Source organism: Lacerta agilis, chromosome 1 (assembly GCF_009819535.1).
Source record: "Lacerta agilis isolate rLacAgi1 chromosome 1, rLacAgi1.pri, whole genome shotgun sequence".
In the NCBI taxonomy this organism is placed as follows: Eukaryota; Metazoa; Chordata; class Lepidosauria; order Squamata; family Lacertidae; genus Lacerta; species Lacerta agilis.
The window spans coordinates 109,982,448-110,010,394 of NC_046312.1; the positions used below are offsets into that span (position 1 = coordinate 109,982,448).

General features: G+C 45.1%; 1 protein-coding gene across 1 annotated transcript; it reads right to left on the minus strand.

The window, feature by feature from the left end:
• Positions 1-963: 963 nt before the first annotated feature.
• Positions 964-27,947, minus strand: DNAJC10 (DnaJ heat shock protein family (Hsp40) member C10). The gene is made up of 23 exons (XM_033166942.1): positions 27,733-27,947; positions 24,331-24,689; positions 24,019-24,184; positions 22,254-22,304; positions 19,783-19,865; positions 18,927-19,058; positions 17,881-17,974; positions 17,523-17,600; positions 16,279-16,322; positions 15,834-15,971; positions 13,719-13,808; positions 12,932-13,045; positions 12,393-12,507; positions 10,832-10,959; positions 8,912-9,028; positions 7,692-7,793; positions 6,593-6,748; positions 6,224-6,357; positions 4,656-4,709; positions 4,113-4,260; positions 2,930-3,049; positions 2,531-2,644; positions 964-1,086 (listed from the first exon to the last, which is right to left on the minus strand). The coding sequence occupies exons 2-23, from the start codon at positions 24,535-24,537 to the stop codon at positions 1,075-1,077; spliced, it is 2,397 nt and encodes a 798-aa protein (XP_033022833.1). The 5' UTR covers positions 24,538-24,689; positions 27,733-27,947; the 3' UTR covers positions 964-1,074.

Sequence of the window (27,947 nt, forward strand, 5' to 3'; positions counted from 1 at the left end):
GGAAAAGTATGGTACGTCACTTCTCGTAAATAAGCCGCAATAGCTGCTAGAGGGCCGTGGAAATTCGTGTCTTGGGCTTTTTAGACTCGTCTGCTATCTGAAACCAAAGGGCATTGGTTGCCAGGTGTGACATATATTGGCATTATTTTCAGCAACCCTACCCCACTAAGGTGGCCAGTGAAGAAAGTCTTGCTTGTGCCGGCTCTCAGCTACTGTAGTCCATAGCAAGCAATCTTGTGCACGTACTGCCACCTTCTGGTTACAGTTGCCTGTATGTCATGAAATACAAACAGCAGTGCATCGCTCTTCTGAGCATTTGCAGGGATGTTTCCAAAGTCAAAACATGTGCATGACAGCTTAGCACACGAAACTGGCGGACCATGAGTGGGGAGCCAACGCAGACAAGGCCCCTTACACCCTTTGACTGCCAAGCACTGAAACGACCGTGCTTGCTCATGGCCATTTGAGTGCTCTTCAAAAGCAGCTTAGAAACCGGGACGTAATGCGGAACATTCTAGAATGTAGGTGGGCTAAGAAGGCCGAACTTCTCCCAGCTCCTATGTTAACACCCAGTGAATTCTGGACAAAGCTCACTAACTACAATAACCAGAGGTAAAATAGTTGTTCAGACCACACTTTCTCTTCCCACGGGAAGGAAAAAGAGAGACAGCTGTTTTAGTCTTTCTGTGCTGCTGAGTAGTCTATATACCTGCAGTTCCACAAGTGGAAATTATAGTGTTCCTTTTCAGCACAAGAAAAGACTGTTTTGTAGACAAAGGTTGGGAGGATTGAATGGGGGAAGGGGTAGGAAAAAACCCTACAGTTCCTCCACTACTGATCAAGTCTCAAGTCCAAAACCAGAAAAGAAAAGCTCCCAGTGAGCATATCACCCATGGAACAAGTGTCTCTTCCCCTGTTAACAAATGAGCACTTGGGAAGCTTTATAACATTCTTGCAGCACTCGAGGAGATAAAAGCTGTGTCCACGAAGCCTGATGTTCTCCTTTTTCCTCTTTGAGGAGGCATGATCTAATACTTCCATTGCCGCTGCTTCAGTTTGAATTCATTCTGCGGCTCAGAGTTCATCCTGATGGTTGGAAAGGGGCAAAGAGAGGGAGGAAAATAGATAAAAATGACGCAGTAAACTACGGAGAAATGTTCCTTTCATGTTTGCGTGAAGCAGGTTTCTCCAACCCAAGAGTTTTGGACTGCAATTCCTATCATCCTTGACCACCAGCTGTGCAGGCTGAGAGTCATAGCCCAACAAAATCTAGAGAGCACCAGCTTGGGAGAGGCTGTCATAAAGGATGGCCTTGGGAATATTAGAATAATTTGCCTCCACTGCCATGCCGTGCCAGATAAGCAAGGTATTTCATATATAGGGACCTATATTTTCTTGAAGAAGGTCTTTGTACAGTCGTACCTTGTGTTGTGTAACCTCCAGGTTACAGAATCTTTGGGTTATGGCCGTGGCAAACCCAGAAGTGTATACATCCAGGTTTCACTGCTCGCCCATGCGCAGAAGCGCTTTACTGCGCCGCGCACATGCGTAGAAACGGCACCTCTAGTTACGGATTTTTGGGGGTGCTCATGTCACCCTGAAATGAATCAAATCCGTAACAAGAGGTACCACTGTACAGCCATAAAGTAAAAGAACCCACCAGTACTATCTCCAAATTCGTTTTCCTCCTTTGGACCCAATACCATGACATTGATTCCACCTTTCCTCAAGATGTTGCGGGTGATACTATACTACCAAGCATGGAAGGGAGGAGTCAGCTACCAAATACATCCGTACCTCAGAAGTCGAACGCCTTGCGAGACGAACGTTTTGGATCCCGAACACCGCAAACCCGGAAGTGAGTGTTCCGGTTTGCAAACATTCTTTGGAACTCGAATGTCCTTTGTGGCTTCCGCAGCTTCCGATTGGCTGCAGGAGCATCCTGCAGCCAACCGGAAGCTGTGCCTTGGTTCCCAAATGTTTTGGAAGTCGAATGGACTTCCGGAACGGATTCCATTTGACTTCCGAGGTATGACTCTACCCTGTGGTAGACCGATATTGCAATTTAGCTACTTGGCTACCACAGCACATAGTCATTCAGCATCAAAACATCTCTTGTCAATTGCAGCGGGTCCTTAGAAGCATTTGAAATGCTTCTGTCTTGGCAAACACAAATGCAAGAGAAGGGGTGGTACAGCTGCTGCACACTGAATTTCAGAGGTTGTCTCTTACAGTAGCTTTGTGTTTTCACTCCGATAAGGCAGAGGCAACTGACAGTCACTGATTCCCCCTCCCCACCTATTGCCCCCTTCATGACATATCCCACATAATGTTCCAGATAGTCTCCTTAGTTCTCAGGACCATCTTTTGGGGAGGTGACACAGAGGGTAGGAGACTATTTTTTTAAATCAGGTGCCCCTGCATAGCATGATCAGAAGCAATCGCAACAAATCCACCATTGGGTACAACCCAGGAACACAAATAGCCAGAGGAGAAAGATGCTAAAATATCTGTGTCAAATTCAACTCACCTTGTTTCTGGAAGATTTTTTCCTCTTTTTCTTAATATCTTCTACTTTCTCCATCAGGAGTTCGGCTATGGCTTTTGCATCATGGCTGTCTATGTGCTCCCCAAATGCATTTTTCTTAAAACAAAACAAAACAAAAACAAACAAACAAACACACACACACACACACACAGAGAGAGAGAGAGAGAGAGGGGTAAGGTCTCAGCCGGCATACCAGATCGAGCTGGTAGACAGTTGCCCTGGACACAAAATTGACCTGCACCTCCATGGACAGCTGTGAGTCCAAAATGACTCCCCAAATACACCCCTTCTTGGGTGCATAGCATGTGCTCCACGATAGAAATACACCCCTCCCCCCTCCCCACCTCATAGGTGACACGATGGAGATTTCTGTGCCTTTACCTTTGCTCCTTGGTAAGGATAAAACTTCACTGTTGGATAGGCTCTGATGCCAGCAGATTGACACGTCTGGGCGTAAGCCTGGCAGTCAACTTTCCCAGCTTTCACTTTCCCTTTAACAGCCTTGAAAATGAAAGAGGAGGAGGAGGAGATGACAGGAGTTAAAGCCCATTGCTAAAATAAGGGGGGGCCCACCCCCACCCCCACCCCCCACCCCACCCCCACCCACATCTACTTCCACAACTGACAACTAGTTTCATAGTGAGGTACTCTGAAAAAGTGGATGTCAAATCCACAAGGCAGGGGCTGTCAAGGTTTTGGGGCCCATGAATCCGTGCACAAACTTGAGACAGTGGCGCCGCAACGGGGGGGGGGGTACACTTCCGGTGGAACGTCTCTGGGGGTGCCAAGGTGGCACCCCACCACGGCGGCGCAAGTAGTCGTCGCGCCGCAGCAGCTACATGTAGTGGATCCTCTGTTTGCGGCTGCAGCGGTGAACAAAGAATCCCGCGCCTCCCAGACTCTCTCCCTCCCCGGCTTGCCGTAAGCAGCTCCTGCTTTGCTGCTTTCCAGCAAGCCAGGGAGGGGCGGACGGGAGCCACGGCTCCCCCTCCCCGGTTTGCTGTAAAACGGCAAAGCAGGAGCCGCTTATGGCGAGCCGGGGGCCCCCTCCTAGCCTCCCTGTCACCCTGGCTCACTGTAAGTGGCTCCCACTTTGCCGTTTTACAGCGAGTTGAGGAGGGAGGGAGGGGGACGGATGAGAGCCATGACTCCCAAGAGGGCCAGCTTTGCCAGTGTCCCGGCAAAGCGGTGTGGGGTGTGTGTGACAAAAAAATTCCACACCGGGTACCACCTGGGCTTGCTACGCCTCTGACTGGAGACACTGTCCCGGGCACCAAAGGCCGCAACCAAGCAAACACAACTTATTCTGTGGGCTACAGTAGAATGTTCCTCTCAAGCCTTAATTTCAGTGGAGGGAGAAAACCCTTCAGGTGCCACAGAAGGCCTCACTGGGCATGTGTAGGGCTGCCGTAAGTCTGGGTTTCCCCAGATTTTCAAATTTGGGAAACCCTAGGCATGTGTGCAGAGGCCACCCTGGCCGCAATGCATCGAAAACAGCTCGGGAGGAAAAGGAGAGCACTAAACCAACAGTGACTTGCCATTGCAGGAAGATCAGGCCGTTTACCTTAGCTAGGATCTCAAATTCCGGAGCAAAATTTTGGCAAGGGCCGCACCAGGGAGCATAAAAGTCGATGACCCAATGCTCTTTCCCATTCAGAACTTTGTCGGTGAAGCTCTGAGGTGTCAGATCCAGAGACACCCGAGGTAAATACCTTTGAAAAGGGAATAAAACAAAATGAGGAACTTGGGATTTCAGAGTCACACAAACAACTCCTCCCAAAACTAGGGGGTCTGTTACCAAGAAAGGTGCTGTTTGTGATTTCTATTCACTGTTAGCATCAACACCTGAGTGGAAGAAGACCTATTGAATAGTTTCTCCCCTGGTGTCCAAAAATAGGATTTTGAAGAAGAGCTTTTTGGGGTGTGTGTGTGTTTCCTGCATACAGCCTTCAACACAATCTGAAAGTGAGGCACTCAATGCAACAGCATAGATGATGGGGATGGTGGGGCTCACCTGCCCTACAGCCGCCTCCATCAATTATTCTATGTGAGTCCCCCCCCCCGCAAAAAATTATTCTGTGAATAACATTTTGAGGCAAGCACTCACCCCAGTGCCCATCTTCTCAGCGAATGTGCATCTCTGTTCCAGCCGTTGTAGCTACTGTTAAAAACAGAAGTATAAAAGCAAAAAATAAAATAAAATCAAAATGGGCAGAAAGAGGCAACACCTCTGTAAGTGCACTTTCTGTTCACTGGGTTCACACAGCGCCCACCCAAAGATCATGATATTTAGCTGGGCACTGGATTCTCTATTTCAGCTGACAGATTTCCCCTGAAAATAGCCACACGTGACAGGATTCACCTCATGGGCGCTGCCAGGGGAAGCCCTGCGCAAGGACTTCCACTTGCATGATGCCGTTTCCCACCCCACGTAACACCCCCCCCCCCAAATAGACTCTGGGTCTGGGGAACCCCCAGGACAGCGCATAGGCAGAGGAGGAGGAGGGGAGATCCTTCCACCTGGCGAGGTGAAATGCTTGCTCAGGTGGAACATATGTCATAGCACAACAATTCTATTTTGAGTTTTGCATGAGATTTCGCACATGCTTTCCTCCATAGGAATAATTCCGTTGGCAGGAAATGACATACTGTAACCAAAACAAACCAGCTTTAAAACACCCAAAACCCTGCCGGGTGACACACCAATATTAGAAGAGATAAAGATGATAGGGTATCAATTATCAAATGAGCCCATTGACTACACAATCGTACCTTGGATCCCGAATGCCTTGGTACTCGGACGTTTTGGCTCCCAAATGCTGCAGACCCGGAAGTGAGTGTTCCGGTTTGCAAACGTTCTTTGGAACCCAAACGTCCGACTGGGCTTCTGATTGGCTGCAGGAGCTTTCTGCAGCCAATTAGAAGCTGCACTTTGGTTTCTGAACGTTTTGGAAGTCGAACGGACTTCCAGAACGGATTCCGATCGACTTCCGAGGTACGACTGTATAGAGAACTATGGTTAATAAGGGGTGGGTTGAAATGCTCCTCAAAACATATATTATTTGGGTAAACTGAAGACGCAATTGCCCCAGGAGACCAAGAAATGGTTACCCATCTTTTAACTGCAGCCTATATGATTATAGCACAGAACTGGAAATACTCAGAAACATCAACGTTAAAAGATGGGTTATATGAATTTGGGATATTGCTTCAAGGGTCAGATGAATAAGTATCCTTAGCGTCAGGCAAGCTAGACAGGGTGACAGTACTTCTGTTGCTTATTGGAATAAGTGGAATGCAAGACAATATTAATTCATACATGCTTTTGGAAGAAATCTAATATTTGTATCAATAACATTCTCGGGTGAAATGTAATGTTAAATTATTAAATGTAATTGAAAATTTAACAATTCTAGCTATGAATAAGAAAGTATAAAATCAGGTGAGTAAAAAGTCAATTTTAAATAAGTAAGTAAAGAACACTTTATGATAATAAAAAATACACACCTCTAGGTTATAACTTGTACTTTCTGATAGGTTAAACCTTAAAATGATATTTAACTGTCAGATTGTGGCACAGAGGGATTATCAGATCCATAGCACTAGTAAGTCACATAATAGGCATGGTTTTCAGTAAGTATTTAAGAACAAATCAAAGCAACTTGCATTACTCACTAGTACTGATAAGATGAAGCTGATTTTTGCGGGAAAAGTCTTATTTCAGGATAACCTTGAATGTTTTCTTGATGACAAAGGGAGAAGTATTTTTGGCAGTCCACGCTACCAACTGAAACCAGTCCATTCAGCAACTGAAACAGAGAAACAATTATTCAATTAAAATGGCAAAACTTGGTGCAATAAAAGACCCCTCCTTTTTTAAAAAGAAAACATCCTATACTAATAGTTGGTATGCATGCTAGGGGTATATGTGTAAACCAAGGTCTTAATATCTCAAAATGAAAATGAGCAAGGAACTAAGCGTTTAGTAATCAGATGAGCGTGATTGACACGGGGCACTGAAAAGAAGTCACTGCTTGGTTTTACCCTGGCCATCCTCTTCCATTCAGGCATTAAGGCTTGGCAAGGACCACACCATGGAGCATAGAAATCAACCATCCAGATTTCGTTAGCCTTCTTTCTCTTCACCAACTCACTGAAGGTCTCAGGTGTGAGAGAAACTACTGACGGGTTCATGAGATCCTAAGGCACAGAAAGGAGGAAGGCTCACTTAGTCTGCTCTCAGAATTTATAGAAGGAACAGCTCAAGTTGTGTAAAGTCATATGCAATTTGTTTGCAGTACAGACACAGACACACACACACACACACACACACACACACGATTGTTAGGGAATTCCATTCCACCTTAAGTTGCAGACATGGAACTGTTGTGTGTCACATGTCTGTTTACACACCAGCACAGATTGCTGGGAACTTCCGTTGTGTGTAGCTTTTGCTTTTGCGACTCTCCCTGAGGAGATGAAGGAGAGACGACACATGTTTTCTTTGTTCTGATTTATGCTCAATAAATCTGCTTGTAAATATGCTTTCACAAGCCTCTACCCGCCACTTCTGTTGTGCAGCACGCTCTGTTAATATAATGTGCCCAGGCTTTTGAAGTCTGGGTTGCTGCTTTATGTTGCACTTTTTGACCCTGTCCATCTCCGGCATGTAGCCCCCCCCCCCCAAGCTCTTGGACAGGGGAAAAAGGTTCCTCACCCCTGGCTGAAGGCAAGCACTGGGAAAACAAATCAGATACCGAGAATGGCGTACAAAATCATGGGATATGAACAAGTCGACTGAGGTTATGTGACCCAGCTTCTGCAATGAACCTTTTTCAACTCTACAATATCCTTTCTGAAGTGAGGCGGCCAGAACTGTACACAGTATTCCAAATGCGGTCACATCATAGATTTGTATAACGGCCCTTTTACATTGGTCGTTTTCTTTCCAATTCCTTTCCTGGTGTACCCTAGCACGGAATTTGACTTTTTTCACAGCTGCCGCACACAGGGTTGAAACCTCCTTTGAGCTATCCGCTATGGTCAGTATGGTAGGTTTCCTTCAAACTTCCATTCAGGAACTCAAACACCAAACGACAACTTTTAGTGGAGCAACAGAAAGTTCACAAAATTCAACAATTACCTCAATAAACTCCAGGATCTGCTCAGAAGAGTGATGCCCCTCGTATTCGTGAGTGTGAGACTGGTTGAATACCACCGTTGTTGGGTAAGCTCTAATGTTGTGCTGTGAAAGATCAAGATGAAAACATCTTCAGAAATCACAGGGAGAGATCCCCTTTTAAGCCTCAACTGATTTCTGCCTTTTCATTCAGTACCTGGGCAGGTGAAGTTCCCAGGGCTGAAACCCGAGGGCAGATCCATAGCCTACATACAAAGCACATCCAAGGCACATTTCAGGCTTTCATGACTTCCCGCCCGGTGGAAAGAATCTTGAGGACTATAGCTACAATACCCAGCACCCTTAACAAACAACAATTCTCAGGATTTTTTGATGGAAGCTATGTTTGTTCAATGCACTTTAAATGTATTGTGTGGATCTGTCCTTCAAAGGAAACCCCCGTTACCCCAATAATTGTTAAAAAAAACCCACAAGGCCTGTGCAGTATATCAATGAGAGGGATGCTGGCTAGTGTTTTTAAGTTAAAAGTTTTACAGATTTCTGTTTCCTGTAATACAGTGATAATGGGCTGTATCTAATGTTAGTCATACTCAGAGTAGGTCCATTGAAATTAATGGGCAGGACTAATTTTAAGCCCACGAATTTCAATTATTCTAATCTGAGTAGAACTTAGTTGGATAGCATCCTATGGTTTTTAATTCTTCTAAAGTGCCTTGCACTCATTTTTTTTTATAGCTACAAAGAGGTGAAATATAATATGATGCAAGGAAAGAATCCCTTCAGCTTATTAGATCTCAAAACTCAGGCCTTTACTTTAAAAACAAGTCAGGTTTGTGGTAGGCTTTCCACACAATGGTGTCTGAAAATCTAGCCCTTTCTGTGTCTCTTTAAACATTCAGAAGCCAGTCTTCTAAGTCAGCTCAAATTCCACGCCTGCTTCCTATTCTATGAACTTTTATTTGCAAGACTCCCAAGTTCATGGAGTTTCATGTCTGTGACAGCTGAAAAGTATGCAGGAATTAAAGAGGCAGCAGTGAACGGCTTACAAAAAAAGTTAACGTGACTTATAGGTGCCATAAGCCGGCACACACAGAGGGGATTTTGTATGAATTGCGGTCCAATTAATTTCCATCACTTTGACTGCAAAACAATTGGGATATCATTTTTCAAAACCGGAACAAAGCTATGTTCATGTGGGAAAAATATTTATACTTGCAGTTTACCATGTTGCAAATCCCTTCATGAACTGTACAGTCTAGTGTGCCAAATTTCAGTTGACCATAGAGTTGCTTTGATGCTTTCCTCAGTTCCGGCAGCAAAGCTCGGCAAGGGGGGCACCACTGAAGAGAGAGAGAGAGAGGAAAAACAACAACCACCAAATATAAATTTCTCACCAAATACAGTAAATTATTTCTTACTCTCAGATATTACAGGTAGGTAGCCGTGTTGGTCTGCCGTAGTCAAAACAAAATAAAAAAAATCCTTCCAGTAGCACCTTAGAGACCAACTAAGTTTGTTCTTGGTATGAGCTTTCGTGTGCATGCATGTGAAGAAGTGTGCATGCACACGAAAGCTCATACCAAGAACAAACTTAGTTGGTCTCTAAGGTGCTACTGGAAGGAATTTTTTAATTTTTTAATTTTTTATCTCAGATATTAGACACTGATAGAACATTTCCTATGGCTCCCAGAAGGGTGTCCTGGCACCTCCCTCTTCATCCGCAGAGAAGGAAGCAGAGAGGCAACAAAAGGCGTTTGCCCTTGCAAATTTCCCCCACTGCGAGGGCAGAAACCTCCATTCCCTTGCCACTCAGCTGGTGATCTGACAGTGGTATTGTCCAAAAGGGTGTGTGCTAGGGGCTGAATCCATAAACAGGGATGAGGGGAAGTATACCAACCCTGGCGCTGATGATAGCCATCTTCAAATATCTAAAGGGCTGTCACATGGAAGAGGGAGCAAGCTTGTTTTCTCTTGTCCTGACTGGAGGAGCCAAATCAATTGCTTCAAGTTACAAGAAAGGAGATTCCAACTAAAGATTAGGAAGAATTTTCTGATGGCAAGAGCTACTCTAACAGTGGAACAGACTCCACTGCCTGTTGTGGACTCCCCTTCCTGGGAGATTTTAAGCAGAGGTTGGATGGCCATTCGTCATGGATGCTTTAGTTGAGAGTCCTGCAATACAGGTGGGTTTTTTTTTACTAGATGACCCTCAGGATCCCTTCTAAGTCTACAATTCTATGATTCTATGGTTGGTTATGCCTTCCATTGTATCCCTTCCTCCTCCAATTCTAAGTGCCCTCTACTAACCAGGTAACTATTTTAAAGCAGGAAACACTGCTGTTGCAAAATACTGTGGAATGAAACGTTTCTACATTACAGCCAAGAATCGGACTGGTCATGTTGTCCGGATGCCTGATTATCAACTACCAAAGCAACTACTCTATTCCAAACTTAAAAATGGAAAGCGTAATGCTGGTGGTCAACAAGAGAGGTTTAAAGACTCTCTCAAGGCAAATCTAAAAAAAAAAAAAGTAGTATAAACACAGACAACTGGGAAACACTGGCCTGCAAGCACTCCAATTGGAGAACAGCCTTTACCAAAGGCGCCATGGACTTTGAAGATGCTCAAACTCAGGACGCAAGGGAGAAACGTGCTAAGAGGAAGGCATGCTTGGCAAATCCTCACCATTATCAACTCCCTTCCGGAAACCTATGTCCCCACTGTGGAAAGAAGTGTGGATCCAGAATTGGCCTCCACAGTCACTTACGGACTCACTGTTAAAACCGTGTTCATGGAAGACAATCTTACTCGGCTACGAGTGATTGCCAAAGAAAAAGAAGCTTTGAAAATACTGTCACGGTTAATAACAACACAGCGGGAGGAACCGCTACATTGTGAGGATGGACTTCCACTCACGCAACAGGACTTCACCTTCTCCATCTCTCTCCCCTCAGCCCATTCTCCCCCCAAATCTGCTCCAGAACGTCCCCCAACCCTTTGGAACAAATTCTGAAGGTGCACTGGAGATTGCAAGGCGAGGAAAGAAGGAAGGTGAAGTCCTTTTGTTCCATTCACAGCCAAATAGCTTTGGATGCAACACGGCCTACATCTCTATGGGAGAATGAGGTGCTGCAATAGTTACAGGTGCAAAGAAGTCAACAAGCCATGGTTCCTTCTCTTTGCCAGGAAAATTCTGAGGCCCCAGAGTGACGACATGGGAATTCACGCTTTCCTTGGCAAAAGCCACTATGTCGTACAGAATCTTCTTTCCTTCAAAAGAGAAAGAAAACAAAGCGTTCGTGAGGATTAAGCTCCCTATTATTTGCTCAGTAAAGTAGGATGGAAAACAAGGGGAGGGAAGGACCAAAAAATATATTTAATTTTCACTCCAGCTTAACAGGCAATAGGGTTGTTGTTGCATCCAACTAAGTCATCCTTGGACTTAGACCCATTGAACTCACCATGGATTTCAGTAGGTCTAGTCCAAGGATGACTTTGCTGGGATTCAACCCAAAGGGCTGACCAAGTTTTACAAGATCCTTCCCCCTCCCAAATGAGGCTTGGTATGTTTAAGTGGCAGTCAGCCATGACAGATATTAATCACTCATACTTCAGAAATGCACAGGATGATCACAATAGAAATCGACGCTCTTTGTGAAAGGCAGAGGGGGGTTTATTTCTTTACGAATTCATGAGCCACTCTGCATTTAAAGAACACCCAAGCAGTGTGTAAAAACAGATTGCAAATCATAAAGCAATGTTAAAAACGTGAAGCTAGCAAGTATCAAAATTCTAGCAGCAAAGGAGGGAAGAAAATAGAGGGAACATCGAGGGCGGGAAGTCAGCTTTAAAATTTATATAACATTTGTATTAATTTGTATCAATTTGGTCATAATTTGTTTTGTTTTGAACTATGGAAAACTAATAAAAATAACTGGCCAAAAACCCCAACCAAAATTCTGGCTCTGGAAAAATGAAAGAGAAAAACTCCCAACAGGGCAAAGCAAAGTAATTTGTTAGAAATTAATCAGAGTTGTACAGTGGTACCTTAGTTTGCGAATGAAATCCATTCTGGAAGCCCGTTCACCTTCCGAAACGTTCAAAAACTGAGGTGTGGCTTCCCATTGGTTGCAAGAGCTTCTTGCATTCAGCAGAAGCCGCGTCACACGTTTGGGTTCCGAAAAACGTTGGAAAATGGAAGAATTTACTTCCAGGTTTTCAGCGTTCAGGAGCCGAACCGTACAATAACGGAGGCATTCGGGAACTGAGATTCCACTGTGTAAGCAAGCATCCTTCAGACTAAAAGTGTATCTAAGGGGCAGACATTACATGGGGATGTGTGTAACAAACTCTCCACTCCTAAAATAAAATAAAATAAAATAAAATAAAAAGGGAGCCTTGGGAAGCTAGAATTTTGAATGGTCCCTCTGCCTCAAAATGTCACTTTCCAAGCTGTTTTGTGGGGGAAAAGGGTTGGGAAGGAGGAGTGCTTGGGGGTTTAAAAATAACTGGTGTGTGGGGGGGTGTCAGCCCTCCCGCTTCCCTTCCTCTGCTGACACAGCCACTTGGCGCTGCTTTTTGTGTGTGTGTGCGCGACTTAGATGCAGATGTTTGAAACTTGTAGCAACTCCCTAAGGAAAATGCATTTACAGGCACCAGAAGATTGTTACAACCTGTAACTTTTCTACGCAGGAGTCGCTTACCGTGGTGAATTTCATAGTCGTTTATTCCCCTTCCTTTAAAGACTACGACACACGGCTGATAAACGTACAAATCATTACAAACGTTTGGGGCAGAAAGGCAGTCAAACTTGCCAACCTGTGAAATGGAAAGTTGTTTGTTTGTTACGACCCTAGGATAATTTATCCATTAAATATCAGAAATATACACTTCTCGCATTGCATTTAAGGGGTTCATGAACGCTATTAAGTCCGTCTATTTTTTCCCATCAAAACAAAAATATAGCAACGTGGGTTAGGTCAGTGAGGCTGCTGGACTCCAGACTCCCATCAGCACCAGCCAGCCCTGCTGTATTCCAACATCTGCATTCCAACATCTGTAATGCCACAAGTGTCCCAACAATAGCCTAGCCAGAAGTATGAGGTCTCAAGTGAAAGGAGACTACGTAGCTCTGCATGTTGGGGGGGGGGGAAGATATTGAGCCTAATAATATTCTTTTGAGGCAAGTCCCCAGCTCCACCCCACCCACGTCCATCCATTTCACAGGTTCTCTTTATCTCACCTGAATATTTTCTGCTTTAAGGAGGTAACCTAGTTTTTTAAGGTCATGGTCATCTGACTTGCCAGTCTCACCAAACTGAAAGAAGATCAGCCACCGGTGATGAGCAAGGTGATCCTTAAAAAGGGAGGAGAAAAAGAAATTAAGAGGTAAAGAAATATCCATCCATCTGTTAGAATAATAATAATAAACTGGCTTGCTTACAGCTCTATAGAACTGCAGATTTTAGTAAAAATCAGGGAAGAAAAGAGAGGGGGATCAAATGGATTCTTTGATTTTGCCCCAATTCAAGTTGTTGAACTTCAGAAATACAGTCGTATCTTGGAAGTCGAACGCAATCTGTTCTGGAGGTCAAACAGACTTCCAAAATGTTCAGGAACCGGACCATGGCTTCCGATTGGCTGCAGGAAGCTCCTGCAGCCAACCAGAAGCCGTGAAAGCCGCAATGGACGTTCGGGTTCCAAAGAACGTTTGCAAACCAGGACAATCACTCCTGGGTTTGCAGCGTTTGGGAGCAAAAACGTTTGACTTGCAAGGTGTTCGACTTCCGAGGTACGACTGTACTTGGGATGTGTGTGTGTGTCTTGTAATCTGGACAGCCCAGCACCTCCATACCCACTGCCCAGGTCACATCAGTACTGCTAATGCAGCAAAAACAATGCAGGAGGCAGGAGTTGTGAGTTACCAGTCTCTTGCAGCCATATTTGGAGGACTATGGTTTCCTTTCTCCTGTTCTGAACTAAGGTTCAGCATGACACCCAAATGCAGTCAAGATGAGAACACTTTTTACCTGTAATGAAGATGCTGAGATCATTTGAAAATCTGGAAGGTGCTGCATGACTTCCAAATATATCTCTCTTGCGTCCAAAGTGTTCAGGAACTAGAGGGACAGGGAAATCGCCATGTGAGTTTTATCCTTTCTTGTGTTATATTTAATCCCCTACATACCCAACAGATCAATGCATTCTGCAAGAGAGGGAATCCTGCAGAAACCACCCTATCAGGAGCTCTGTTTTGCCTGATGTTAGAATCCGGCCTTTAGTGTAGTGGCACCTAACCTTTGGAACTCCCTCCCACTGCACATCAAACAAGCGTCTTTGCTGTCGTCTTTTTGGTGCCTGCGAGAGACCCCTCTTTCCACAAGCCTTCGGAAATCTTTCCCCCAATTGGATCTGGGATTTGAACTGATTCCATTCATGTAGGCACTGTTTGTTGCTCTAAACCGTTTCTCTATTTCTGATTGATTTTCAAAGGAATGTTTTATCCTTGCAGTTGTTTTAGCTGTATATAAACTGCTTCATATGTGCCGTTATATTGTACGTCGCTTCGGGATGCTTCACGGGGGAGTGATGAATAAATGAAATAAATAACAGAATTCCAGAAGCTTATCTCTGCGCTACCGTGAATGGCTTTGGAGGACGGCTTAAAAAAGACGGAAGGAGTGCACAGACAAGGAGCAGGAGGATTATATCCTCATCCAGCCCAGTCTATTTCCGTCACTCTCCTATCCCTCAAAGCATCTTGTGCGCTGCCTGAAACGACCCTGGGTAGGAGGAAAGTCCAGAAACAGCAGAACTGCTGCCAGCTACATGTTCCTCCTCATCTGTACCTTCAAACCGTCTCAGTATAGATGGAAGGGGCAAGCAGCTCCTAGACAGGCAGAGCAACCAGCACCGCTCAAGATCTCCCCTGGAAGATGCCTCTTGCTGGCTCCTAGAAGAGGAAGGTGTCTTTTCCCATTCGCTTTATGAGTTAAATTGGGTTATTCAGAGCCTTCTTGCTTATTCAGAGCTCATTTGGGTGACCCGGAGCAGTCTTGTGTCACAGCCTGGAGCTGGCCAACTTTGAACCCAAAGGCAGAACAAGACTCACTCTACGGCTGTGAGCCTCCAAGCATCTTAAACTCAAAAGCACCACACCGACAGTCCTGAAAATGTACCACTGCAGAAACTACGTCTACTTTAAAGCAGCATTAATTTATGAAGGGGTTCGCACCTAACCCTTAAATATACTGCTTCCTCAGTTTTCTTTGGGATGTCCGGTATATTTAAACAAAGCATGCTTATAAGCACATCATGTAATATTCTTTCCCTGTAGGAAGGAAGGGAATTGCAGCAATGCACAACTCTTAAGTAGGCAAGGAACCAGGTGGTTGTTTGCTTTGGGCACGACCCAGTCAGTGCTTAATTCTGACTGGTTCCGATTGGATTTCAGAATTGGTTTGCTTTCCTTGTTAAAATCAATGTGACCCTCTGTTTAGATCATGCCCTTCCTTTTTTTAGGTTCAGTTTTAAATAAAAATACAAGCACGAGAAGAAGCCCGGTTTCTTGTACCGATCAAGATCACAGCACACTCCCGTGCAAGAAAAAGAGTCTTGCCTTCTAACAAGAGACACCAGTACAACTTCAGCTGAGGAGGCAACAGCAGTAACCTTAGCTGGTGCTCTATATGGCAGATAGCTATGGCTCAGGGGGTGGTCTGAAGACACAAAAGGCCACCACTTTGCTGAAACCAAGAAGGTCTGGGTCTAGGCAGTGCCTGGATGGGTGGCCTCCTGGGAACCAGCTTGGGTTCCACAAAGGAAAAAGGTGGCACATCAATTAAGGAAATAAATGAAACAACTGCCTCGTCCAGTATCAGCAGCTGTCTATATTAAGTGTAAGCATGCAGGTACATAGGGTGAATTTCTGGTGCTTTCAAGACAGCATCAAAGAGTTTTGGTGATAAGAGAAAACAGAGAAAGTACAATCAAGCATCTAGAGATACAGATAAAGCATGGATGTTTTATAAGACACATAATTCAATTTCTCTTCTGGGGGCCAGCAACGTACGAGGAATTAAAATATCACCACCACCGCCACCTCACCGCACGGATATGCAAACCAATCGTAAAGCGACTCATACCAAAACACCTCCTCTCTCTTTATTAGTTAAAGTGGCTCCAGGTGGAAAGAATGCGGTAGTGCTAGTTGAGATATCCAAATTATCACAAAGCTCACCCTGGGTGGCACAGTCCATCCAGCCTACATTAACAAGGCCTTCCTGTAGTAAGACAAGCAAGACAACACAAGATCAGATAGATAGAGGCAGGTTAGCTTTCTTTGCACAGGCACCCAGAGGGCCTGAAATCGGCACAGCCCACCATTCAGCTCACGCTTTGCATTTTCTGTTTTGTGAATCCCACCCTAATTATAACAAAACATGGGCATGTCCCAATGTTAAGCACTTTCAACATTTGGTGGAATAATTATTATGCCTCTCCATTGGAAGTCAATGAGACTCAGCAGCATTGAACTTCACCCGACTCACGCGTGCCATTTGAGAATTCTTGAAATCTAACGCCGCTTACCAACATGCCAGCCAGTTTAAGGCGTGTTCGGGAAGTCAGACAATCTGGAAAATAACAATAATAGATGTCTGAGAAACAAGATTTTTCATCAGGTTCATGTTTATCTACGTATATGCAACTATGCACAAAGAAATAGAGGCTTTTGGTAAAAATAAATAAATCTGGTGCTTCCAAAGACTTTTTACTTAAGGGCAAAGCTGGGATAGTTCAGTCAGTAGAGAATGAGACTCTTAATCTCAAGGTTGTGGGTTTGAGCCCCACGTTGGGCAGCAGGTTCCAGCATGGCAGGGGATTGGACTAGATGACTCTCGCGGTCTCTTCCAGCTCTACAATTCTATGATTCTATAAAAAGGTTAAATTTGGCACATACAGTCACAGACAAGCTGCCTTAGGTGCAGAATCCCCCCCCCGGAAAGTTTTGCCGATCTCTGCCCCCCCCTCCAAAAATCTGCACTGGAGAGTTCGGGGACTGGGGGCTGTGAGAGAAATGGAAAAAGCTGCCTCCTTTTCCATCAGGGAGAATCAACAGCCGTCTGTAGATGGAAAAAACGACCTTCCATTTGCAGAGGGCAAAGTCTGGATCTAACCCAGAAAAATCTGGAGAGTATTTGTATGGCGTTTCCTCTGTCTCTCTCTTGAAATGAGGAACATGAACATTACCTCTTAAGAGATCAACACACACACCTCTGCCCGCTAGGGGAGTTTCATTTCCCCTTCACATCTGCAGAGAGGGGCAGAGTAGAATTTTGCACTGGAGGTCTGAAAACGGCACAAGCATTTGCTTAAAAAACAAACTTCAGAGCCCGTTGAATACATTTTGCTGTCTGAGGCAAATGACAAGATGGCAGCGCCCTAATTACACCAGCCAACCAGACTGACAGATGACTCTCACTTCGAGCCTGACAAAGGGGCAGCATCCAGTATGGCACCTGAGCACAGCAAGATAGGTGAGCTGTAAGGCACAGACACCTCCCTCTCCAACACTTTGTTGCTACCCCTGCCTTGCAACATCTGCTGCTTGCTCGAGTCTGCCTAATGGTAGGGCAGGTCCAGATGAGACCGAGGGAACCTCCAGAGGCGGCCAGGAACTTATCTATGCTTCTGAAAGATAAGCTCTATCAAATAGCATAGAGAAAAGAGGATGTGATTTAACAATCTCAATAGGAAATGGGGCACAGCAGGCTAGCAACCAAGCATAAATTTAGTTATTAATAGCTAAAAAAGGTACACATGTAAATATTCACCTCCTTGCTCAGCACAAAAAGTTATTAACCAGCCAAGGCCAGAAGCAAATGCAGTTTGAACAGCACTGACAAAATTTCCTGAAAAACAGAAAACAAATAATTTTAATTTAATTTTTATACCCCACTCATCTGGCTGGGTTGCCTCAGCCATTTAGGGAATATGCACCTGTTCTCATTCATTCAAAAACTTTACTTGGCATAAACTACTTGCTGCATGACATTGACAGTAATCTGATCCTTTCTATTCTTTTCTTAAGATTTGATTGAGAGAAGTTTAGGTTAGCTTATCTGTTGCCCACTATTGGCATTATGGGGTTTGAAATTAAAAAAATAATATGACATTCAAGTAGCAGCCTACCTGCCCATAATTCTGTCACTGTGCTTGTGACAAACTGCATGGCAAAACTCATTAAGCTCTCCTTGGACCTGTCTCCAAAATATTTCACTGGGTTCTGCAAGACAAACACATCTCATTTTAAACCACTAATGCAATGTATGCATTAGCCAATACTTAACACAATGAATTACATCATCCATCGATCCAACCAACCAACCAACCAACCAACCAACCAGAGTCCCAATGTCCTTACTTTGAAAATCTGGGAATCTAACCTTAGCTCTTAGGTGTAAAAATGTATGTAATTTCTACAGACCATCCCTGCACACACACCCCGCCCGCAACAAAAACACCATAATTATTACAAGGATTCAGAAAGCATACTGCCCTAGAGCCATTCCTGTCCAGGTTTTTGGCGCTAACGTTTTCTCTGGGCAACGCTGCTTTCTAGGGTCGTCCTATTAGAACTTACTACGTTTGGCCTCGTGGGTGGGTGTCACGGGACAGTCAGAGGAAGGTTGGGAACAGAGGGAGGGGGGAGAAAGGAGCGAGACAGAGGCTGTGGAGAGCAGTAGAGAGGAACAAGAGGAGAGGGAGGAGAAAGGGTTAAGCGGAAACAGTCAGGTGGAGGAGGGAGCCCGGGATGTTGCGGAGGGTCAGAACCGCCTGTGGTCGAGTGGCTCAGGGAGGAAGGAGAGCCTGTTGTCGTTCCATCAGCAGCGGAGAGACGTGAAACGATGTGAGCAGCGAAAGAGGAGGAGTTTGCCCAAACTTCTCTGCTGGGGGTGGTCCTGCAAGCGGGCAGTGCTGGCAACTGACAGTGAGGGGTCGGATGCTTGAGAAATGAGCTCTGCTTTGTAAATATGTATATAATAAATACTACGTTAAAGCAAGCAGCCTAGCAAGTGGATTTTCTCGTGAGAGGCTCTCTCACACGACCCTGACAGTGGTTGTCCCTAGATCTGAAATAAGTTGGGGTTCTCAAAAAATAAAAAACCCTCAATGGAATGGGATTCTGTACCTGGCCAGGAAGGGTGCTGGAGGAGTACAAATATTTGCTTACTTACCATTCCAGTTTTAAACACATACAGGCTTGGGTAGCTATTGATTCCTTTATTCCGGCAAAGCATTCTGTTATCGCCGCAGTTGACGGCTCCGATACGTATTAATCCATCCATTTCTTTAGCAAATTCTCTCCACTTCAAATTGATTTGGGGGGCGGGGTGAAGAAAGCGAGAGGCCAGGTTATTTTTTTCTACCAAAAAAAACGTGATTCGTTTTTGGAATGCCCCCAAGAGAATTTTAAAATGCTTGTTTACCAGCATGCATATAATTCTATCGCAATAGTTAAAAACCCAAGACGCTGGTTGAAGGGCAATGCCATCTTGCCCACCATTCTGATTATCCCTGCAGGATCTCATTCTTTCCGCCCTCATGTTTTCCATGTCAGTGGGGAATCTCTGGTTCAACTCCTTGCAGAGCTTGTTGAAAAGGGCTCTAGGTCAGTGGTAGAAACATCTGCTTTGCATGCAGAAGGTCCCAGACTCAACCCCCAGCATCTCCAGGTAGGACTGGGAATCCTGTCCCCTGTCTGAAACCCTGGAGAGCCTCTACCAGTCAATGTAGACAATACTAAGGTTGACAGACCCATGCTTTGGTTGAGTATAAGGCAGGTTCCGATGACCCTAAGGATGGCCAATGTGGATGCCAATGCCCTGTAGTCTTGCCAAAGTGTGAAGATGTGGCTATGCTTACACAGAATGGGAGACCAGGATGCAACCATTAGTGATAGAGCCAGATAGAGTCAATGGCAAAAAGTAATGCAGCTCTCTCATACCCTTCAACTCTCTTCCCCTTCCCCCACCAAGGTCTCTGCCCAAGGAAACCAGGGTATGTATTCAAAAGCAGCATGCATATCCCTACCGTTGGTGCTAAATCGTGGCAATGGGAGCATCGAGGGGAATAGAAATTGATAAACCACAATTCTCCTGAAGTAACAGCAGCATCTAGAACAACAATATTTAAAAGGGTCAAAGTTCCGCTCAATAGTTTTTATTAGTTTTCCATTAAAAACAAAAACAAATTAACAACAAATTAATTCCAATTTAACACAAATTTTAAAACTGACTTTCCACCCCCGCTTCAAGGTGCTTCTTTTCCCTCCCTCCTTTGCTACTTACAGAAAAACATTTTTTCTTAATTTCTAATACTTTCCCATCCATTCCCAGTTCCATCGACTGTGCATGTTCAATTCCTGTCCAGATGTTTACCTGACTATTTCCCCAATTAATCAAATGAAATTAACCTTCCTTTATCAATCCATATAAATCATTAAGCATAATCTTAAATCATATTTCCTCCATTACAATACATTTTGTGCGACAGTCACAAAATGGCTGCTGTGGGGCTGTGGCATAATGTAAAATGGCTGCCAAGGAGGCATGCAGCTGGGGCCAAACCAGTGCAAACAGGAGCTGAGAAGAAAGAGCAAAGAGTTTTTGAGGGGCGAGTCCCCGATACTTTTCATAGGTGCAAGAGTAGGTTGTGGTGGATACAATGAGACACACATAGGCATCATTTGGGCACCCCTTGAGCTAGCTACTAGTAAACCCAGAATCTCGGTGTGTTTTTATGTAACATGAACGCCGGAACACTCTGCCTGAAGAGAGCATCTGAAAAAAAAAGGCAAGGGCACCCAACATTTCAAAGGGGTGGACATTGTGGAAAGGGCTCCTCTCTCTACCCCTAAAAGGGGGGTAACAAAACTGCCTCTGCGTAAAACTGAGGGGAACTTGGGGGTGTGGGGGAATCCTGGTCCTTAAAACTGCAGAGAGCTGAGTAAGTCATGCACAGGGAAATGACTGCCGTTCTCAGTTTCCAGTTGCCCGGCAACGAAGGAACAGTTCCGCCACATATAATCGTGCCAATTTAACCCATCTTTTGAGTGTGCCTTAAAATCCATTTCACCAAATGCATAGCACGGTCCGTTTGTGGCGGAGACAAACCGAGGTAAGGAAGGGGGGAAAAGAAGCAGCGTTTATATTGTCAACGAACACACGTACATTTCACCCCCTAAGCCCACTTCAAATGACCCCATGCTGCTGAATTGCCTCACACCTTCCACCGCTGAGAGGAAAGCTGCTGAGGCTGGTGGAGGGGGGGGAGAGAGGATGAATGGATGGGGAGAGAGGCTGGAGGTCAGTTCAGTCTGGAGGTCCCAGACAGAGACAGGCTGGGAAGGAGGTGGGTGCATCTGTGGGTGTGTGAGAGAATGGTTGGTTGGACGGATAGAAAAAGGGGAACCCCCACCCACTTTCTGGCTTGGGCCACACTCCCTTTTTGGGTTGGGCCCTGACCACTGCTGGTATGCGGCCCCCAACTTCTTTCCCCTCAGAGAATGTGGCCCTTAAAAGGCTCCTCATCCCTGTTTTAGTGCCCCGAGCTAGAACGGTGTAGGCTGCTGTAAGGAAAGGGTGGAACTGGGCTGCCTGGATTCCTTGGAGAAAGGGCAGGGCAAAATTATAATAAATGAATGAACGAATAAATGAAATACCAGCCAAAAGCTGCTTTTAGCAAAAAAATTGCCACGACTATTGTTATTTATATATAAAAATGGGCCTATTCGGTTTCAGCATTATCACTTAGGCCAGATCAGATGCTGGATGACTGTGAAATACAGACACTGTAAAAAGCATAAAATCTGTCAACTGCTCAAATACCAGGGGTGGGGAAACTCTCACTGTATGCACAAGTGTGTTGTTATCATGCTAGGCAAACACATTCAGTTCTGCAAATAACCCAGGTCAAACACGAACAGGAAATGCAAACATGTAACCGATGTTTAGTTATCTGTGAGTTGTTTCCCGAGGAGGAGAACCAAGTTATCGAAGTCCGATTTTTCTCTTTAAAAAACAACAACAACCAAATGTAGGATCATGATACTCCCATGATACTCCCAACCCCAAACTACTAAAGTGGTCTCCACTGAGAAAACCTATTCAAAATATATCTTCAGTAAGAAAAGCAGAACAACTGGTAAGTGGAAATAACTCAAGTGCTTTGTTTGGACCACTAATCTTTCTTAAAGGAAACTTCTGTAAAGACGGCAGAACGGAACTTCAGAAAAAAAAGCAGGAATAATTTCCCCTTTTCATCAAGGTGTTGTTCGCTTTCCACAGAGACTGAGGCAATGAGTGCTGCGAAGTTTCTACAGGCAAATGACTCACAGGGAAGAAATAAGACGCTTGCCTTTGAACAGCAAGCTCTCATAGTCACTCTGGTTGACATTTTGCAATCCACGTAACGTTTTCTCCCAGGAAAGGATGAGGTGGCGCAATTGTGCACTCTGAATAAATTAAAAAGTGCCTGGAAACCACGTGAACATCATGACTTACCAAATTCTCCTCTGTCCAGCGTTATAATTTCAGGATCATCATCATAAATACCTGGCAAAGAAACACCCCGTGAGCATTCAAAAACAACAAGGGCATTTGAATAATAAAATGGCATTTGCTACGTCATCGTACATAATCTTGGATTGTACCAGATAGCAAATGGTGAGAAGGAATTTTGTGCTGGCAAGTGAAGGGGCTACCACAGCATAAAACTATACAAAAAGGTGCAGCATCCAGAATAAGACCCTCTCCATCTGGTCACAACTGCTCAGCAACTGATTCAGCTAAATTCATTTTTCTTGAAGCCTACCTACTTGAGGTGGCTGCAAGACTATATTTACTATATATATGGGGGAGAAAGTGTGGGATTGTATAATTATGACCGTCCAGAAAAAGCTAACATTTTCAGCATAGAACATTCTTCTGAACGATATACCTATTGTATGGAAGTTAACAACGGGACAACGAAAATGGATTCTATGCGCTTCAATGGTAGCCAAGAGACGGATATTGATGAACTGGAAGAATAAAGGTATGGTCCCCTTTAATAAATGGACTGACTACACGGCAACACTCGCAGCTTATGAACGGACTGCTTACACACATAGAATCCGTTTGGATAAATATGACAATATTTGGAACGAGTTTATGCAAAACGTAATAGGCCATTAAAATTTCCATATGTGTTAGGACCGAGGTTTTCAACCTTTTCGGGTCCATGGCTCCCTTGACCAACTACATTCTTTCTGCAGCACCCCTGTGGGGCTCAGGAGCCCAGTTATGTCACCCCTTGCCTGCAGAGCTGGTAGCCCCTCACACCTACATTGTGGAGGGTGCTCTCAGCCTCATCTCCCCTCTCCTTGGGAGTCCTCTGGGCAGTCACAGCTGCCCCCCTGGTCTCTGAGCTACCCCCCCCCCCCCGCCCAAAGAGAGGTGCCTCCTCACATTGCCACACAGGAGCCAGGAAAGCACCCCCTGACCAGACCCAGAGGCACCATTCCCCTTGGGAGCTTGTAGCCAGGGCTGCTGCAACAAACAGCTATGCAAGCCTTTGGGAGGCAGAGGCATGAGAGGGCATCAGAGGGAGGGAAGAAAAGAGGGACGGAAGGCAGTGTTGCCTGTGGCACCCCTGAATATCATTCAAAGCACCCCAGGGTGCCACGGCACTCTGATTGAAAACCACTGTATAATAACATCAAATTTATATAAGAATGTATGGGTTGAGGTATTTTTCATATATTCATAGGTTGCATCTTTCTACACATTTTTGAGCCTTTTTCTGCTCCCCCCCCCTTGCATCACTTTATTTCTTTATATTTGAAACCAATAAGATATTAATACCCTAATCCTGCAGGCTGGCTAGTACCCGAGGGTTGCCATCTGACTATCCAGGACAGCTTCAAAACATTAAAAAAACAATTTTAACCGAGTGGGAGGAGAAGTAGTTACAGTTTCCTGCTCTGAGAAGTTGTCGAGTAAAAAAGGTGTTGGTTGAGACTCGTTAAAGGGTAGGAACAAGAACAGACTCTAAAGGGCATTTAGCAAAAGAATGGAATAAAGGCTGTCCTGTCCCTAAAAATCAGACTAATTAAGAAAGCCAAGGACACACTGTGTACCTCCTTGCAGTGGTCACAGGCCAACACAGAGTTAAGTCCTTTTAACTGTGTGCCAGCCTGGCTACCATGTACTTTCAAAGCTACGCTAATTCCAGGCAGGGGGAACAGTATGTAACAATTGCCCCCCACTCACAAGTGTGTTATCTTACCAAAATCGTAGCGGTAGTAGTGCCAGCTCTCATATCTGCCTCCTTGCTGCTGGTCGTCCAGTCCTTTCTCGCCGTATTTGTCATACTTCTTTCGCAGATCTTCGTCTTTCAGCACTTCATACGCTCTGTTTATTTTCAGGAAGTTTTCGTGGGCCTCCGGATCGTTCTGCAAGAGAGAAAAACTTCCTAGCGTTCGCTTACCAACCAACCAACCAACCAACCAACCAACCAAACATTGCAACCCAACACATTTCAGTCTTGAAATCTTCTTGGCTAATTGAAAAAAAGCCTTTCCATGACCAGGCAACCTACCTGATTCTTATCAGGATGCAACTTCAATGCTAATTTTTTGAAAGCCTGCCTTATTTCTCTACTTGTCGCTTCTTTGGATATTCCGAGTAAACCGTAGTAGTCTTGATCCGGAGAAACCAAAGCTATCAGATATATTAACACTAGTGACAGCAAAAAGAGTCTTTTCAGGTTTGTGAGGCATTTTCCTCTGGGTAACAATGGCTCCATGTTGAGTACTTGGGCGAGGCAAGCTTCAGAGACCAATACAATTCATAGTGCCGTAGCCAAATAATTGAATATATTTCTGAAAAAGCTTCTCATAGGATTTTTGCTGTTATGGTCCGGAGACAGCCCACTTGGGATCTTCAAAGGGACAGCGCCTACAAGGAAGACAGAAGTTTTCAGATGGTCTGTGCTATATGGTAAATGCAGAGTCCTAGTCACTTCACAGCGACACTTGCAGATGAACGCAGTTTCGTTTTGTGAAATCTCATTTCCTAGGCAGTAAAAGGCCTTTCATTTACAAAGAACTCATTTCGTATACTGCTATTAAAGGCATAGGGGCATGTGGTGGGAACTGGTGATATTCCTACCCACTGGCAATCACTGAGAGACACTAAATGTTTCTTGGATTTCCACAAATGTAGTCGTATGATCTTCACCTTTTATTCCACATATTTATACCTTGAAATCAGGGTGACCTTAATCTTTAACTACGTAACAAATATCCTACTTCCCAAGGCCGCTTCCAGAGTAATAAATTGTTTCTGGGAGGGAAGGAAATGGGGTAGAAGACTGTCGACATTTTACATTAGGAGTTTTTAAAGCACATTAACTTCATTTTGTATTTAAGTACTCGCCTGGTAGTTTGGTCAAGCATTAATTTGATTCAGTGTGGGGCATTATTTCTGTATTATACAGTTTTATAGTTTTATTACGTTTCGGTGATTTTACTGTGCACTGCCTCATTACTTCGTTAAAGAGTTGGCAGTTTATAAATATTATTGGAATTAAAAATGCATAAACAGGTGGCAAGGATATTGCATGCAGGCGAGTGAACCAGTAACTTTGTGGAGCTTTTTAAAAGGCTGCCTTAACTTCAGGGTGTTGTTCCCTAAAACCTAGAAAATACACAACATTTGCATTTGGCAATTGTTACTTTCTTGCTACAGATGTAGGTTATCTGTCAACAATGAGCAACTTGGATGGCTTTAAAAGAGGAACAGAAATCCATGGAGGGTATCAGTGGCTACAAGCTATGATGTCTACGCTTTGTCTCCATGGTCAGAGGCAGTAATACGTCTCAATACCAGCAGCTGGAAACTACAGTTCTCTTGTGTTCGAATCCTACTTGCAGGTTTCTCACAGGCACCTGGTTGGTTTCTGTAAGAACAGGATGCTCGACTTAGACAGGCCATTGGCCTGATCCAGCAGGCCCTTCTCATGTTCTTCCCCAATACATTCCCCTTGGGAGCATTCGTGCTGGCCAGATGTATGCTTCAGACAGGACAACATAAAAAGTGAAGCTTTTTCCAAGGGTGGAATCGGAAAACAACCATAACCACCACTTGTTGATTTCTGCTATTAAAAAGCACAGCCAATAGTAAAGACACTAATCCTACCATTTTAAGCCCCAGAGGAAGTGATTGTAAGGAAATGACCATTTAGGCTTGGGTCCTGGCGAGGGAAGGAAGAAGAATGAGTGGAAAGAAGTAGGTACTAAAGGAAGCTGAGAGAGCAAAATGATTTTTTTAAAAATGACAGGAACAATACAGGAGCAATAACAGAACCATCGTAAAACTATCCACTCCCAGTTTATGGTGTGGGAGGCCACCTGAGCACTTTGTGAGCGCCACCTTGAATTCTATTATGGGAAGGCTGGTGAGGTATAAGTGAAGCAAAATAACTGAAAATAAGATCATTGATCTTTGGGGATGGTGGAGATAATCCTACAGCCCCAACTGCGTTGGATCTAAGGAGGGAAGGGGGATGGCCCGATGAGCTGAAAAACGCATGAGAGGGTCACACTCAATGCCCAGCCTGCTGCTGGCTGCACATTCAATGGCTGTGCAAAGGGGTTCTATGCATAACAGCCAGTGTGGTGCAGTGGGCAGAGTGTTGCCCTAGGACCTGGGTTCAAATCCCCACTCGAGTCCCAAAGCTCACCGACTTGGTGACCCTGGACCAGTCCCCCACACCTCTCATCCTCAGCGGGTTGTTATCCTCATAATATATGCCATGCACGCCACCTCACAGAATTATAGAATTGTAGAACTGACAAGGGTCATCTAACCCGACCGTCTGCAAGGCAGGAATCTTTTGACTCAAACCCACAACCCTGAGATTTTAATAAGAGTCTCGTGCTCTACCAACTGAGCCAGTCTAACCCAGACCTCCAGCTCCTTGGAGGAACCTGCTTGGTCTGAAATGAAAGCTGCAGCTATCAGATGAACTTGGCCGGATGCAACACCCTCTGAAAAACTATGTCTGGAGCTGCTGTGAGGTTTCAAAGAGAAGAAGGCTGCAATCTTGATATACAACCTTTAGAAGACATCTGAAGTTTTTTTTTAATGTTTAATGTTTCATTATATGTTGGAAGCTGCCCAGAGTGGCTGGAGCAACCCAGTCTGACGGATGGGGTACAAACAACAACAAACATCATCTTCATGACAATTTGCCAGTGCAACAGTGTCTCCTTCCTTGTCCTGGATGCTTTAGTATTGCAGGATGTTGGGACTAGAGGACCCTCAAGATCCCTTCCAATTCTATGATTCCATGTTTCAGTTACAGGTGGGTAGCCATGTTGGTCTGCCATAGTAATAAAATAAAATAAAATCCTTCCAGTAGCACCTTAGAGACCAACTAAGTTTGGTATGAGCTTTTGTGTGCATGCACACAAAAGCTCATACCAAGAACAAACTTAGTTGGTCTCTAAGGTGCTACTGGAAAGATTTTTTTTTATTTTGTTATGATTCTATGGTTGGTTACGTCTTCCATTGTATCCCTCCCTCCAATTCTAACTGCCCTCTGCTTACCAGGTAACTATTTTAAAAGCAGGAAACACGCTGGGGTCCGTGGAGAAGAGGCAGAGGAAAGGAAGTTCACTGAGCGAGGGAAAGAAAGAAAGAAAGAAAGAAGGAAGGAAAAGAGGGGGGGATAAAGAGAACGGGACTACAGACGGGGTGCAGGGCGGGGGGGGGGGGGAGCCAAATATGTGCAGCCATGAGAGCCCAGAGGATGCCCCGGGTGACAAAGGAAAAGGTGCCTAAATAAGGGGCGGCGCAGCAAGCTCTTGGAACACCAATGGGATGTTGCTTGGGAGAGAAGGACGGAAGGAAGGAGGCGTCGAGAAAAAACGCTTCTTTCCCCGTCCCTGGTCCTCCGTCCGCTTCCTCTGCGCTGGGGGCCCCTCCGGAGCCTTACCGGGTGGCGGAGCTGGGTGTCCTTCCCTCCGCTGGCCGGCGCGGAGCAGGAGCCGTGGAGCAGGCAGGCAGGCATGCAGGCCTGCGCCGGAGGAAGAGGGAAGCGAGAGAGGCGCCGAGGATCCGGCTCGCAACCGGAGGCGGCGGGAAGGCGGGCGGGGCGCAAGGCTGACGTGGCCGCAGCTCCGGCAGCCCCGGGGGAAGCGCTCAGCCGCC

Coding starts and splice junctions, on each gene's coding strand:
- DNAJC10 (XM_033166942.1), bottom strand. CDS start 24,537: ATGGAGCCATTGTTACCCAGAGGAAAATGCCTCACAAACCTGAAAAGA. Junction 22,305..24,018: donor CTACTACCGCTACGATTTTG/GTAAGATAACAC, acceptor TTTCTTTGCCAG/GTATTTATGATGATGATCCT. Junction 16,323..17,522: donor TTTTTGTGCTGAGCAAGGAG/GTGAATATTTAC, acceptor GTTATTTTCCAG/ATTGTCTGACTTCCCGAACA.